Genomic DNA, 14979 nt, shown 5'->3' on the forward strand with positions numbered 1-14979 from the left:
CTCCTCTGTAGCCTGCTGTCAGGATCCAGGCTGATGATAGCCTCCCTTCAGGGGCAATCTCCATGCACACCACCTGAACCTGGGGGCCTGCATATACTAGGAAGGACCCCAGTGTCCTAAATTTGGATCATCAGAGTGTAGGCACTGGATTTAAGGTTTTAGACTGGACAGAGAATTACATCCCAGAAGCTGTTCCTCATGCTCGTGCTAGCATTCCTCTCAATAGTTCATTCTTTAGTTTTCAGTCCACCACATTTTGGCAGAGGGCTTGGCTTCTGCTAACAGTGACACCTTCTCAATCACCCTTCTGCCAAGGAGATGTCCCTGTGCTCAGAGAGAGACTGGCCCACGCAGACTCCCCAGCACATTACATTTGATGGAAGTTGAGGACTCCTGGGCTATGAGAATCATTTTTCCCACCATACCTGGAGCTCCTTGATCTTCTTCTGCAGCTGGGCCTCAGTCACTTGCCCATCTTCAATCCTTGAATTCAGTTGACTCATTTCAAAGTCTTTCCTGTACAGAATGAAGGCAGAGCCTCTGGTCAGACAAACACTGTCCTGCCAAGTCCCTCTGGCTCCTGAACTCAGAATGTTGTTCCCTGCACTATAACATGAGGTCCAGAGGACAAAAAACCCACAGAGGAAAGGGACTGCAGGGGTAAGAAGCTGCACATGGACTGCTCTGAGGGAGGGCTGGAGTGGTCAAACTGGCAGACAACCTGGCTCTGAGGTTTCCCCTGTGAGGTCCCTTAGGTGGTGTTCTCCAGTTAAACAACGAGAATGGGACATGACTGATGAAATCTGTACTTGTAGCTGACACCTCTGTGTCAGGATCCTGCCAGGCAGGTCTCTGCTTTCCAACCCCATGAAGGTCTATAGCTGCCTGACCCACTACCCTGCTGCTGACAAGCTCCTCAGCAACTCTGCAGGAAATCCAAGCCCTCATTTTGCCTGGACTGATCACACCAGCAGTGCCCAAAACCACCACCCAGCAGCCCCTCAGAGACCACTCAGTTTAGAGGTGGGCTCTGGCCTGGCAGAGTGAGTACAGAGCCCAGGCATGTATCACACTTACTTTTTGAGTCTCTCCTCCAGCTGCTGTTTGTCATTCTCCAGATCCATTACAGACTCTTGTGTCAGCTTCAGGTCTCCTTCAAGCTTCCTCTTTGCTCTTTCCAGGTCCATGCGGACTTTCTTTTCTTGTTCAAGAGAGCTTTCCAGCTGGAGAATAAAGGGAGACAGGGTAGGGAGGGAAAGGACCCTCTCTAGCCCAAACCTTCCCCATATCCATTACTGTGGGAACTTCACCCAGCCCCGAGAGCCAGAGCTGCTTCCTAGTTGGTCTCCAGTCCACTCCCTCAGCCCAGGACTGCTCTCAGTGAGGTACTCTAGACCACCTCTTGGTTCAGGGGCAGTTTGTCAATGGGGTTATTCATCAGCTGGACATATTAAATGGGGATCTGATAGTGATCTCACTCTCCAGCTCAGGGACAGCTCTCTGGGGTCTCCCAGAACTGTGACTCAAACCTCTCTCACTTCACTGTCACTGGCCTATGACTCACATCATCCACTTGCTGCTCCAGTTTGACCTTGGCTTTGGTCAGTGTGTTGACCTTGTCTTCCTCAGCCTGCAGGTCATCCAGGGCCTGCTGATGGGCCTCTTGCAGTGCTTTCTTCTCTTTGGTCAGCTTGGCAATGATCTCGTCCAGAGCAGCCATCTCTTCAATCAGGTTTTTAACCTAGAGCAGCGAGTTAAAAAATTGAGTACACCTTCTCAGGAAGAGAGCATGCAGAGCTAATACAGCAGCCTGAGCCATGAAAGGCAGAAGTCCCTGATCAACAGCAGCTTGGCATGCAGCAGCAGCCAGCCCCTCTCTGCTGGGCCAGGCTGGTTCCACCAGGTGGCTTGTCAGCATCCCAAACACTTGCCATTGCACAGAACTGTTTGCCCACCCACTCCTGTGCCATGAGGCAGGACACCAGAGGGACACCAGAGGGGTTTGCTGGATCTTTCACCTCTTGGCACTGTGTCCTGCCCCAGCTCCCACACTCCAGCAGCCTCATCCCTGATGTTTCCCTTTGGTGCCCCCATAAGCTCTGCAGCCCCAGGGCAATGAGGCTGCACTCCACAGGGAGGATCAGTCACCTTGTTCTCTGTGGCATGCTTCTCCTTCTCCACCTTGGCCAGTGTGATCTCTAGGTCATCAATGTCCTTCTTCAGCTCTGCACACTCATCCTCCAGCTTGCGCCTCTTGGCGGTGAGGTCTGAGTTCATCTCCTCCTCATCCTCCAGACGCTCTGTCAGCTCCTTCACCTTGGCCTCCAGCTGGATCTTGGACTTGATCAGCAGGTCACAGCGTTCCTCTGCATCTGCCAGGTTGTCTTGCTCCTGGGACAGGCACAGGAGAGGCAGTGCTCATCCCCTGCCCCAGGAGCATGCCAGCAGGCTCTCAGCCGTGCTATCCTGGCTGGGAGCAGAAGCTCCCATGGTGGAAGGGGCAGAGTGAGTCTGAGGTGATTTTTTGTGGATGAAAAAGACAGCTCCAGTCACTGCCTGTTTTCAAGGGTCATGGGACAACCACCAGCACTAGCCAGAGCCACAGAGCTAACAGCTACTAAACTTTCCAAAGGAAATGCTGGGCTGAAAACTCCTGGCACAGAAATGGCCCAGATTAGCCACAGCCTGGCAAGCAAACATTGCCAGCCCTCCCACCCCAGTGTGAGGAGGTCACCCTCTGCAGAGCCAGGGGAGCATGAGTCCTCACAGCAGCCCTGAGGTGGCAAGCCTGTGATGTTGCTTCAGGTTCCCACCGAGTCTGACATTGCATTTTGAACAGGTTGTGGCAATGAGGGGGCCTCAGAACTGCAACAGGCTGAGGGAGGGATCTAGCACACTCTGCTTCTTCTTCTACCCATGGACTCTGCACCACCTTTACAGTTCCACAGGGGGGGTGAGGCACTTACTGCCTGCAGCTGGAGAGCCAGGTCATTCTTCTCCTGGATCATGGAGACCTGCTTCTCTTCCAGCTCCTTCCTCTTAGCCTCAGACTTCTCCAGAGCCTCCTTCAGCTTCTGGAACTCCTCCTTCAGGTTGGACATTTCCTTTTCTGTCTGAGCAGACTTGAGTAAAGGCTTGATCTTGAAGAACAGCTTCATCCAGGACCAGTTCTTGACAGCATTGAAGGCCCGGATGTTCCACTGAATGGTATAGAGGGCTTCCCTGGAAAGATACAAGTACATCATCATCATGTAGATTCCCTACCTCCCATCCTCCCTGCAGCACGGGCCTGGCCTTTGCAGGCTTGGACATGGCTCTGTTCTTCACCAGGTATGCTGAATGCACATTGTCTGCACACTGCAGTGGCCCTAATGGGGTGGGTGGTGTGGCCTGGCAGTCAGGTCTCCTCACCCTGCATCCCTCTGAATCTTCCAGTGGAAAGAAACCAAAAGCTCCTCCCACCTGGATACACCAGCCCTCCTTTCCAGAGGCCCATGGCAGACCTCTTCCAGGACCTCTGCCTCCATCCCACCCAGACAGGGCCTTACCTGACCACTGCCCATCACAGGCAAGCCCCACAGGTCAAACCCACTGAAATGTGCAGAAGGAGCAAGGAGAAATTCTCACAAAGTTCTGCCTCTTCCCCCCATAACTCTACCTTCTGCTGATGATCTTCTGGTACTCAATGCGCATGAGGTGCCCGCGGATTCTGGCCTGCAGCATGGTCAGGATCTTGGCCAGACGCTCATCTCGCATCTCCTCCAGCAAGCCCAACAAACCAGCCTTGAAAAACACCTGGGGGCAAGAGATCAGTCAACCCTGGAGAGGACAGAGGGCTCAGGGGGAACAGAGCACATCAGGCAGACCTGGGCTACACACAGCCCAAAGCAGGACACGGAGAGCAGCGAGGGCTACACAGGTCTAGGTGCCCTCTGTGCTGGGGCACACATCCATGCTCTGCACTGGTTGGAGGGCACCAGGTCTCCCTGCCCTGCACGTCCCCTCACATCCCCCAGCAGGGACTAGCTGCTGTGTTGGGTGATATGAGGTCAGGCAGCAGTGACCTTCTGCTCAGACCTGTTTCTTCCCAACCTGTTTCCTCCTCCACCCTCCTCAAGCTCCTCAAGGAGCTCCCTTGAGGCTCCTCAAGGGCCACATGCAATCTGCAGAGCAGAGGGCTTCAGCAGGGCTGTGGTCAGGCAGAGAGCAAGCTGGGCATGGAGACCTAACTGGGATTGCAGAGAGACAGGAGGGGCAATGTCTCCCTCCTAAAAACCATCTGCCTGGTCTCACCTTGGTATGACCAAATTTGTACTGTGAGTGGTCCAGTTCCAGGGAGCTCAGCAGCTTCTCTGTGGCTTTTCTGCTGTCCACAAACTTGTCATCTGGGATGGCTGCTGGATTCAGGATACGGTAGCTGTAGGAGCAAAGCAGAGGGAGGACATGCAAGAGAACCCCAGCACAGAGCTGATGGCTCAACCCACACGGTGCCCTACTCACACCAGTTCCCCCTTGAGGCACATGGCTGCAGCACTAGCTGGAGCCCTGTATGACCAGGAGCTCCAGGGCCCAGTATGGGCTCTTCTGCAGAGCAGATACCAGGGAGCCCTGCCAGATCTGAGTCCCTGAGCAGAAGGAAGACTGCAGGAGGAGGCCACTGGCCTCACTACTCCTGGCCAGGCTCAGTCCAAGCAGGGTGGATGGGACCAGCCTGGAGAATGATGAAAATCCCACAGGCAGAGAGAAATCTGAACCAGATTTGGAGGACCTGAGCCTTGCCATCACCCAACTGCTCCAACCCTGCATTCAGCACCTCAAACACCACCAGCTCTGCTCCCTCATCATGTCCAGCACCAAACCATCCCCATCTGGCACCACAGAGCCAGCAGCAGAGCTGTCCCAGGCTGTGCACGCACCGGGCGCGTCGTGGTGGTTCAGACCAACCCTGCACGAGCTGGGGAGCAGGTCAGAGCCATGAGGTCTCTCTCTCCCCCCCAGAGTACACCATGGCTGCTGGGGAAGGAAGAAGAGTTACCGCTGCTTGAAGTCTGCGTAGAGAATCCTGTTGGGGAAGCCCTTGCGGCAGATGCGGATCCCTTCCAGGACACCGTTACACCGCAGCTGGTGCAGCACCAGGAAGGCATCCATGGCCCCTGAGGGGGACAACAAGTGTGGAGCAGACACTCAGCCCACGAGGACAGGGGAAATGGAGCTGCAGCATGGGCCTGGGCTCTGGGAACAGCCCAAGGTTCTGAACACGGGTGTTGGCCTCTCCTCTAGGTTGACGTTCACCACCAGCGCTGCAGCTTGGGCCTTGGGTGGTGGCAATCAGCCTGAAATCATCTGTGCCTGCTGCTGCACCCGAGTACAGGGCAGCTCAACCATCACAGCCAAAACAGGAGCCTGGCAAAACTCCTTCTCCCCAGGAGAGGAGACTGGCATGGGTCACAGGGGGTCCACACCGAGATGGGGCCCGGTCTCAGCGGCAACGGAACGGCTGCATGAGAAGGGCTGGGGAGAAGGTGGGTGAGAGAGGCCCCAGCAGGTCCCACATGTGGATGTCACCCAAGGGAACTGCCAAGGTGCTGTCTCAGCCCATGTGTAGCTGGGTGGATGGCACCCAAGGGAACTGCCCAGGTGCTGTCTCAGCCCATGTGTACCTGGGGTCTTTGTCTCGTTGGGGATGATGCAGCGGACAAAGTGGGGCTGAGTGGAGCGCAGGTTGGTCATCAGCTTGTTGAGATTCTCCTGCAGGGCAGACACAGGGGGTGAGGCATCAGGTGACAGCTCTGCTCGCCTACAGCACTCCCCTCCAGCCCCTTCTCCCCACAGGCAGGGAGAGAGAAGACCCTGAGAGCTCCTTACCACTCCCCATGAGAGAGGGGGAATGTCCTCCTGCTTGGCTGCTCTCTGTACTGTCCTGCCAGCAGGACATCCCCAGCCCCACAGCAGGACCATGGCCTTTGCCAGGGTGGGAGCAATGCCTGAGGGGACTGGCCTGGCAGATGTGCCAAATGGCACCTGCAGGTTTTGCCTACACCAGAGCCAGATGCTTCCCAGCTGTTTGTAGGTAAAGTTTTGCTGTGGGGGAGAGCCAGGAACACAGGACTGAGCATGTTCTGGCACACAACTCTGCTGGTGCCCACCAGCCTGTGCTCAGCATGCTGCAAATCCAGTGCTGGCATCCAAATGGGCTGCAGTCACCACCTCATCAGGTTTTCCCTGCACCTCCACAGTGCTGCCCGTGCCCCTTGGCCATGACAGAGGGTCCTGCTGATCCAGCCTGGGCCTCCTTTTCTCTCCAAGGCCAGGTTCAAGCCAAGCCCTGGCCCTGCCTTTTCTTGTGGAAGGGCACCTGCATCTTTCCAGGCTGCCTTCTCCTACTCGGACAGGCTCAGCCTGTCCAGGGCCAGCTCAGGGATAGGAACAGCTTCCCACACTTCCACATCATCATGGGACAACTTCTTGCCACAGACATGATTCCCCAAGGCCTGTGACTTGTTCAAGAGGAAGGAAGTCACGTGTGACCCTGAACGGGGGCTCTGACACAAGCGCTGCCCTCTTTGAGCACCCTGTCACCACAAGGCTGCCATGGCAGGACACAGCTTTGGGCTCACCCACCCCTCTGTGCTGTTTTCCAGTTGCTTAAGCACTGGGGTGGACAAGTAACTCCTGTGGTGGGCATGGGAAGAGGGGGGTGTGCTACCCTGAGCTGTAAAATTGCTCAGGTCACCTTCCTGGACAGCGCAGCAGAGAGCTGCCTGCTCAGAGACCTGTAAGATCCTCCTCCACTTTCTTCTGCCCCAAGGCTGTCCTTCCCGGCGACAAGAATGAGGAGAGAAGTAGCACAGACTTAAAGTGATGTTCATGTAATACATTATCTAAACATCACTACAAGTCTTAACTGCCTCTCTCTCAAAGGTGAAGGAGCTGCCGGGCAGCGCAAGCGTCACGTGGGCAGGAGCAGCACGAGCCCCAGCCCAAAGGAGCCACCTCTCCCCCAGCCTGGAGCCCCACGTCCCTCCCTAGCAGCATGGGGACAGGGCTGGGACACTGCCAGGCACAGGCCCCTTGCCTGGGGACAAGGTGGTGTTAGAAGCTTTTGCCTAGTGGTGGTCCCTCAGGAGCCCTGGTGGTCCTTCAGGAGCCCTGGTGGTCCCTCAGGAGCCCTGGTGGTCCCTCAGGCCCCAGAAGCTCATGTGCAAGGTGCCCCAGAGGCCTGGCAGGGAAGTGGGGCTGACACTGGGACACTCTGAGCATGCCCTCATGGCCTTAGATGAGGAGCTGGCTCTTACCTTGTGCAGCTGTGACACCGTTTGGAAAGAAGCTGCCTTTTTACGCTTCTCCTTGGTCCCTGGCTTGTGAGGTTCCTCTGTTGGATTGAAAGATTGATTAATTACATCAGCAAAGTATCTGCTTGGCTTGGAGGTCTCAGGAGCACCCCCAAGCCCTCCCGAAATGCCCACAGCCCCTGCTCTCTGTAAAGCTTCCTGCGGAGGAAAGCCACAGATGACCAAAACCATCTCCCACAGCACCCACCTCTGGGTGTTGCTCCTCAAGCCTTGGTAACAGGAGAGCCCTACACACATCTCAAGTCACAGGGCCACCAGGACAGCTCTATAGCACCACATGAGCTCAGCCTGTTTTTAACCACCCACCTGAAGCCCCTCAGCCAGCACTGCATGTCCAGTTTACCAACATACCCAGGTAAGAGTTTTTAGGGGTCAGTGTGGGTCTTCCCCTTGCCTGGGCTGCTAGGTGCAGGAACGTTGCACCAACAGCTGGGCGTGGGGGTGAGGAGGCTTTGCTGCAAAGGGAGGGAGAGACCAGGGCCAAAAAAGGGATGAGGCTGTTCCTCACCTGAAGTAGAGCCCACGTAGTTCTCATAGAGGGAGGCCAGGAGCTTGTTTTGGGACTTTTGGAAGACGGTCACCACTGTCTCGTTCAGAGGGTCCTTGTTCTTGTCCAGCCACCCGATGATGTTGTACGGCACCTGCCAGCAGAGGAGGGGCAGAGGTGAGGGCAGCCCTGCCCGGGGGAAGGTGTGAGGGCCCTGGCAGGGCTGGAGGGACACGTACCACCCCAGCATAGTGCACCAGCTCAAAGTGGGCCTCGTATTTCCGCTTCTTGTCCGGCCGCGGCTTCTGGAAGTTGGGCGACTTCCCGATGTGGTTGTCGTAGAGCTTAGCTTTGAAGGACATGTCAGAGGCTTTTGGGAACATGCACTCCTCCTCCAGGATGGACAGGATTCCCATTGGCTGCAGGGAGAAAGGGGTGGGAAGAGGTCTGAGCTCAGCGTTACCCATCCCGGAGCAGGGGATTCTCTGTGCCAATGGGTGAGGTGAGGTGAGGCTTGACCTGGGAGACCTCACCCTCATTCAGGCAAGTGATGCAAGACATTGACCATGGGGCAAGCTATCACTGGTGGATTCCAGGCTGCAGCTGCCAGAGTAGTGCTGGCCAGGCCTGCAAGACACAGGGCCTTGCCTGGGTCCATCAGATTGTTGGGAAGGGGAAATCCTCTCCTGTGCCCTGACAGGTTTGCTGCTTTCCAAAAAAAAGGTGAGTTTCTGAGATGCAATGGTGAAAATCTTTTTTACAAGCTGCTCAGAATCAGCAAGCACTCAATTAAGAGGCACTGAGGGGCAGCAAGTGTGTAAGAAAAGAGGGGCAGAGATCACCATTCTCTGTAGAAAAAGGCCACACCAGGTTTTGTGGCTCACTGGTGGGGAGGAAAAGAATTTCTGTAGTTTCATCAAGTCAAAATTTGTGTCAAAATGGCATCAATGGGCTGGAGGCTCTGAGCTGTAAGTGTGGGGAAAGCAAAGCTGGGCACTTGCCATTGACTGGGGAAGGAATAATTTCATTTCTGTTCCAGTCTTTGCAAAATAGCTGCCTACCAGAAGTACCTTTCCTGTGCTCATGCTCTCCTGACTCATGCTTTACCTTCTCAATCAGGTCAATGCAAGCTTGCAGGTCCAGGCCAAAGTCAATGAAGACCCATTCGATGCCTTCCTTCTTGTATTCTTCTTGCTCCAGGACAAACATGTGGTGGTTGAAGAACTGTTGCAGCTTCTCATTGGTGAAATTGATGCACAGCTGTTCAAAGCTGTTGAACTGCAAGAACAAACCAAACCTGCATCAGGAGGAGCTGCAGACATGAAAGGATTCACTCCTGAATGTGAAGAGTGATCTCTGCTAGGCTCAGCTGGATTGCTACCAGAGCAAGTAGCCAGGAATTATTGGAGATGTGCCCACAGCAATGTTACAACAGTTCTTGTGAGCTGCCTGTTTGCTCCAGATAAACCAATTCAGACAAGAGCTCTCCTTCTTCTCAAGGCCAGGAGTTTCTTGAGGGACATAGAGCTGTCAGACACTAGGAGACTGAGCTGCCTAGCTACAACATTCCCCAAATCCATTGCAAATCCATGCAGAACTCACATCAAAGATCTCAAAGCCTGCAATGTCCAGCACTCCAATGAAGAACTGCCTGGCCAGCTTGGTGTCCAGGGTCTTGTTGATCCGAGTCACCAGCCACTTGAACATGCGATCGTAGGTGGCTTTAGCCAGGGCTCCCACAGCATAGACAACCTGCCAAAGCAAATCACAGAGAGCTCAGCTGCATTTAGGCTTCTCCCCACTTTCAGAGGAGCTAGAGGCTGAAGAATAGAGTTCCTCTTGGCACACAAAGGGCAGACAGACAGATCCGGGGAGTTCACGCCTACAGTATGTGCTCCACGATTTTTCACATGCTCACAAGTGTGTTCTTGTGTCCCTGTCCTGGTCTTAGACTCCAGGCCCTAGGATTCAGTCTAAATGATATTTTCAGAAGCCTTGTGCATGGCAGGAGCCTACAGCTCATTTTGGATAAGACACCAGCTTCTAAAGTCCTCTTGAATTTTACCAGAGGACTGGCTTGCACTATTCAGGCCAGGTTTGGGTTCCTAACTGAGATGTGGCTGGAATCTGAGAAGATGCAAGTGTTGGTGCATTTGAGTTTCCCACAAGAACAGTTTAGATGAGTTTCAGATTAATATTAAGATGAGTTTTCTGCTCCCCAGAGCTGAACTCTTCACAGGAGTGTGACTCTGAAGCAGATCCATAGAAACTGGACCTCTTCTGCCTGTGATCCAACCCACACTTCACAGACACTACAATGAACTTCCAGCCTTGGTTAATATCCAAAGTTATCTCTCAGCTCTGCCACCAACATCCCCAGCTGCTAAAAGCCACTAACTGCAGATACATCTTCTCACACTGCTCTGGAGTCTCCCCTTAAACCCAAGAGTATGAACTGCAGCACCAGTCACCCTGTGCAGAGAGCACTATGCAATGGGCCTGCCTGCAGAGGAGTCACCTCCCAGCACAGGCAGGGAGCCCCTGTCCTGGCACACTCACCTGCTCCACATTCTGACCTTTGGTCACGTATTCATTGCCCACTTTCACACGAGGGTGGAGCAAGCCCTTGATGAGGTCAGCTGAGCTGATGCCCATCAGGTAGGCAGCTTTGTCAGCACCTGTAAAACAGTACAGAGGCATGAGGAGCCAGCAAGGAAGCCCTGAGAAGGAAAAAAAGGACAATAAAAACTCCCAGCTCTTCCACGGATGAATGCCACCTATCCTAGTTTTTCCTCCTGCTCTGGAGTCTCTTCCAGTGACTGGTGTGATTTCCTATCTTGGATGTTGTAGGAGGCTTTAAAAGTGTGGCCCTCCTGCCCAAGAAGCTACTGTTTGGCAGAGATGGCCACAGCAGGCCTGCTGCACCTTATTAGTTGTCTATCAATCAGGTTTTTGAGTCTTCTTGATCTGGGACCACTATGTATTTTCCAGTGGAAGCTTGGAATCCCATGCAGTGAATTGGATCTGAGCAGAAGAGAGGTGAATTACTTGCCTATCATCTTCTAACAGCAGATTGTATCTTGAAAATCACCTCTGCAGGGAAACCACTGCTCATCAAAATGTTCTTTAATTACCAGCTAGCACCTGAATCCTGTGTGGAGATTCCTCAGGCAAGGGGAACTCTTCCTCCATGAATGCCAGCAAGACAAGCTCTGAGCCAGGTGGTCATTTCTGCTGGATCCATGCCTCAGCTGAGGTACAGTTACTGCTTAAACCTTCCAGTTAAGTGACAGGGATTCCCCTTCTCATCCTTCCACGTGCTGGGAAGTCACCCTCTGCTTGAAGCTTGCTCCATTATGCCTAGGAGCCAGTCAGTGCCAAAGCAATAAAAAATATTTGAGCTTTGACTTGTCTGAATTTTCAGGTTGGCTCTGCAGCCTGACTGCTCTCTGGGGTCTGTGATTTGCTCTGGATGTTCCTCAGCAACAAATGAGGGCAAGTATTAGACAGTTGCTGTATTCTACTCTAACTACCACTCAGGAGGCTGACTGGAGTAGAACTTGCAGTCCTGATCATGACCTGGCTCATATTCTGTGGGCAATCTGTCCTGGAAGGCTGTGTAATGAAGTGTGAGAGAAGAAGACTGAACAAGATGCAGCACAGCCAGGGCTTGACAGCCCGTGATGCTGCTGAGGCAAGTCTGATGCACATGAAACCTCCTAATGCCTGCAGACAGAGGCTGTCCTAAACATGCCCACTCCTAGGATAAGCCCTTTGTGCACTACAGCAGGTCCTAGGGCAGTGTGGTTGCTTGGAATCATGGCCACTGATCTTCACAGACCAGGCTAGAGAAGTTATCACAGCCTGCCCTTGGGGAGGTTTGCACCCTCAGGCTGGGCTGGGGAGATCTGGCAGCACAGAGCCCAACTCACTTTCAGTGCCATCAGCCTCTGCCTGCTCCTCTCGCTGCTTTTGCTTGAACTTCATGTTGCCAAAGTGCATGATAGCCCCCACTATTTTATAGGAGCCATACTTCTCATCGTTGCTGAAGCCCAAGATGTCCATGGCGTGCTGAGGAGAGACAAGGCAACATACACAGGACAAAATAACCACTCTGAGGTGAGGGCAGTCCCCCCACCTTCTCCTAAGGTGCTCTCCCTACCCTGGAGGTCGGGGCAGAGTGCTCTACCCAGTGGGCACTTAGCCAAGGAATCCTGTCCATGGGATTTTGAATGGGAGTCCAGCTCCCACAAGAGCTATTTGAAAGCAAAAAGGCTAGCCCAACATCCCCAAGCAGGAGATTTTCCAAGCCATGGTCTCATCCTCTCATGGCAAGTGCTCATGTGCTCCAGGCCCTCCCTAATGGGGGGAATTACTCTCTCCTCTCTGCCTAGAGAAGGCTGTTGATGGAGATCAGAGTCACTCTGCCCGTTCTTGCAGGCTCACAGATGGTGTAGAGCGACTGCCAACAAGCCAGAGGGAACTCAAGGGACAGAGAAAAGCCAGCACACCTCCACACGTGTGCCCAGGGGGAGGTTGTGCCCTGCCCCAGGCCCCTGCCCACGTGTGGGAAGGAAGCACACGTACGTCTGTCGCCATCAGCTCCTCGCCGTCGTCCAGGTTGTCCACAGTTGTCACACCCTGGGAGCAGAAGTGGTAGTCATAGGGGTTGAGGGAGAGCAGCAGCATATCTGTTGGGGGAAGACATGCAGAGGGTGAGGCCAGTTCTGGCAGAGAACAAGCTGGAGCAGAGAGGCAACCCTGGGTGCAGGTGAAGAGGTAAAGGCTTCATGAGCCTCGACTAGAGGGCACCAGCCCGTGGGAGGAACAGCCTCTCCAAGCCCAGGCAGGTCCACACATGGATCCATCTCTTCTGTGATGTGTCTCCTGCTTGCTATCTTGGGATATGGCTTGGCTGCAGACTGATTTAGAAGTGGCCATCCATGTCCTTGTGACCACCAGATAAGATTACTGCTCTTCACAGCTCTCCAGACCTGCCTAATAAGGTATTGTTCTCGAGCCAGCAATAAGCTCAAGAGCCTGCAGCCAACAGGCTGCCCACCCCAGGGGACACAGCCCACCCGAAGGGCAGGGCTGCTGGGAGCACAGGACTGCCCCAGTGCACACTGGGGCCAGCTGGGACTGTCCTGGGGAACACATCTAGGACGTGTCCACAGCAGGGCTGCTGCTGCGAGTGAGCTGGGGGGCTGTTTTCCAGCTCACCTGAAACAGGACATCTCTCCAGGGTGGCTCAGAGTGGGCTGCAAAGCACTTCCTCCAAGCCCCAAATGAGTAACTATCCAGCCTGCACGTGCTCAGGTCAGTGCTGAACCCACCCCACGATGTGGACTTCATGCAAAGCAGCATTGCAAAGCTACATCCCACCCTGCAGACAGACCCTGGGTGACCACTCCTCTGCTCCTAGACAGCTGCAGGAAGGGCTTTAGTCTGGGTTCCCAGGCTGTGAGGATAAAGGAGGCTGGACTAGGTGACATTTTGAGATGCCTTCCACCCTGTATTATCTGCCAATCCTCTGGCCCTGCTCATCTAGCAAAGCAGAGGGTGGCACCTGCATGATGAGCAGTGTTTGCTCATTCCCTGTGGACTCCAAAACTGACAACAGGTCTCTGTGGCTATCTTAAGGCCATCATGCTATACAGGCTATGCTGCACCTTTGGCTGCCTTACCTTGCAGCTCTGGCTTCTTCCCAGAGAGGATCTGGTAGTAGATGTGGTAGCTTCGCTCTTTGGGTTGCTGGAAAATCACTCTTGATTTTTCCAGAAGATCTAGGATCAAATATGGCAGAGGGGTTAGAGGAGGGCTTGCTCCTTCCTGGAGCTGAGCCAGCACCAGCACCAGCAGCAAGCTGGCAGCCCTCCCCACCAAGCTGGCACGTGTTTACTCACAGATGTCAATGTCTGCAGAGGCCAGCTTCCCAGAGGGGCCAAAGTGGATCCGGATGAACTTGCCCTGAAAATGCACAAGAAGTAAGTGCAGGGCTTGGCTACACAGGTACAATACTGAGCAGCACCTAGAAACCTCAGACATCCACAAGGCACTGGTAATTTCCCACTTCTTGGGCTTCTGCCAATGCCAGGCAAGTTACTGGGCTCTGTGAGGTGTAGGTGGGTGAAGTTGTCCAAAATCAGCACCCCTGGCTGATGAGCTCTGCCCCCCACAGCAGACCCAGGCTGGGCTTAGAGAAAAAGGTGCTGCTCCCAGGAAGAGGCACCCTTGTCCATCCCAGCTCCAGCACTCCAGGCTGTGCTTGCTGGTCCTCTCAGGGCCTTCTCTCCAGCCATGGCCTGTGCCACCAGGGCCATTCACTCTGACCAGTGCCCCGTGGACTGCACTGAGGTCACCAGGAGGAGCTTGACCTCAGCAGTCCAACCCCACCAGGAGCAGAGCAAGCTTCCTGCTAGGTGCCTTGGGCTCACACTGCACAAACCCACCCCACGACAAGCAACAGGTTCACCTCACAGAACCACAGCACTTCAGCCCTCCCTGTTGCCCAGCCACTTACAAAGCGTGAGGAATTGTCATTTCTGATGGTTTTGGCATTGCCAAAAGCTTCCATTGCTGGGTTGGCCTCAATGATTTGATCTTCGAGGGTGCCCTGGAAAATGAAACCAAAGGATGTGTCAGCTCCCAGCCAGCCAGAGGGCATCCAATACCCACAACCCAGGGAAAGAGGAGCAGGGCTCCTTGCACTGTCTGCTGGCTGTGCTCCTGGGCTGTCTGTCAGAGCCTGCTGCTCCTGAGCTGTCTCCTTGTCTCCTGAGGCAACGCAGCTCACTTTAGGGGTCAGCAGAGCTGGGTTTTGCAGCAATGCTCTCTGTGGGCTTCTCCTTGCCTGAACTAGTCCCTCTGCAGACCCAGGCTGCTGTCTCCTCTGCACACAGCAGTCCTTAGCCCCTTTCTTGGGCCACTACAATATGCAAACCAAGAGCAAGCACACATTGCCACCACAACAGTCTAAAACTTTTCAGGCTTTTTGCCTCTGCCAAGCTATTCCTCATCCACCACACCAAAGGCTTGGCCAGTTCAAATCACAGGACATTTTAAAAGCAGTGATCCAGAAAACAGGCTTGATCTACAACTCCTTGGGTCAAGACATGCACAACAGGGTCACAGTGTGAT

At 54.2% G+C, this 14979-nt stretch overlaps 1 protein-coding gene across 1 annotated transcript in view; it reads right to left on the minus strand.

Annotated features, from left to right (window-relative positions):
- The window catches only part of LOC103773000 (myosin-7B-like), a gene marked incomplete at its 3' end in the record, with an annotated part of 18383 nt that overhangs the window by 1023 nt on the left and 2381 nt on the right, over positions 1-14979 (minus strand). Inside the window, exons 3-22 of the mRNA XM_008940352.1 lie at positions 14363-14455; positions 13746-13809; positions 13527-13625; positions 12427-12530; positions 11772-11910; positions 10399-10517; positions 9442-9591; positions 8947-9117; positions 8079-8258; positions 7861-7993; positions 7296-7372; positions 5661-5748; positions 5036-5153; positions 4294-4417; positions 3659-3795; positions 2967-3222; positions 2149-2391; positions 1565-1741; positions 1078-1223; positions 426-516 (exon numbers count right to left, since the gene is read on the minus strand). Coding sequence (XP_008938600.1) covers positions 426-516; positions 1078-1223; positions 1565-1741; positions 2149-2391; positions 2967-3222; positions 3659-3795; positions 4294-4417; positions 5036-5153; positions 5661-5748; positions 7296-7372; positions 7861-7993; positions 8079-8258; positions 8947-9117; positions 9442-9591; positions 10399-10517; positions 11772-11910; positions 12427-12530; positions 13527-13625; positions 13746-13809; positions 14363-14416 — 2670 coding nt within the window. The remainder of the gene's footprint in view (positions 1-425; positions 517-1077; positions 1224-1564; positions 1742-2148; positions 2392-2966; positions 3223-3658; positions 3796-4293; positions 4418-5035; positions 5154-5660; positions 5749-7295; positions 7373-7860; positions 7994-8078; positions 8259-8946; positions 9118-9441; positions 9592-10398; positions 10518-11771; positions 11911-12426; positions 12531-13526; positions 13626-13745; positions 13810-14362; positions 14456-14979) is intronic.

Source organism: Merops nubicus, unplaced genomic scaffold, assembly GCF_000691845.1.
Source record: "Merops nubicus isolate BGI_N331 unplaced genomic scaffold, ASM69184v1 scaffold3385, whole genome shotgun sequence".
NCBI classification, from domain to species: domain Eukaryota; kingdom Metazoa; phylum Chordata; class Aves; order Coraciiformes; family Meropidae; genus Merops; species Merops nubicus.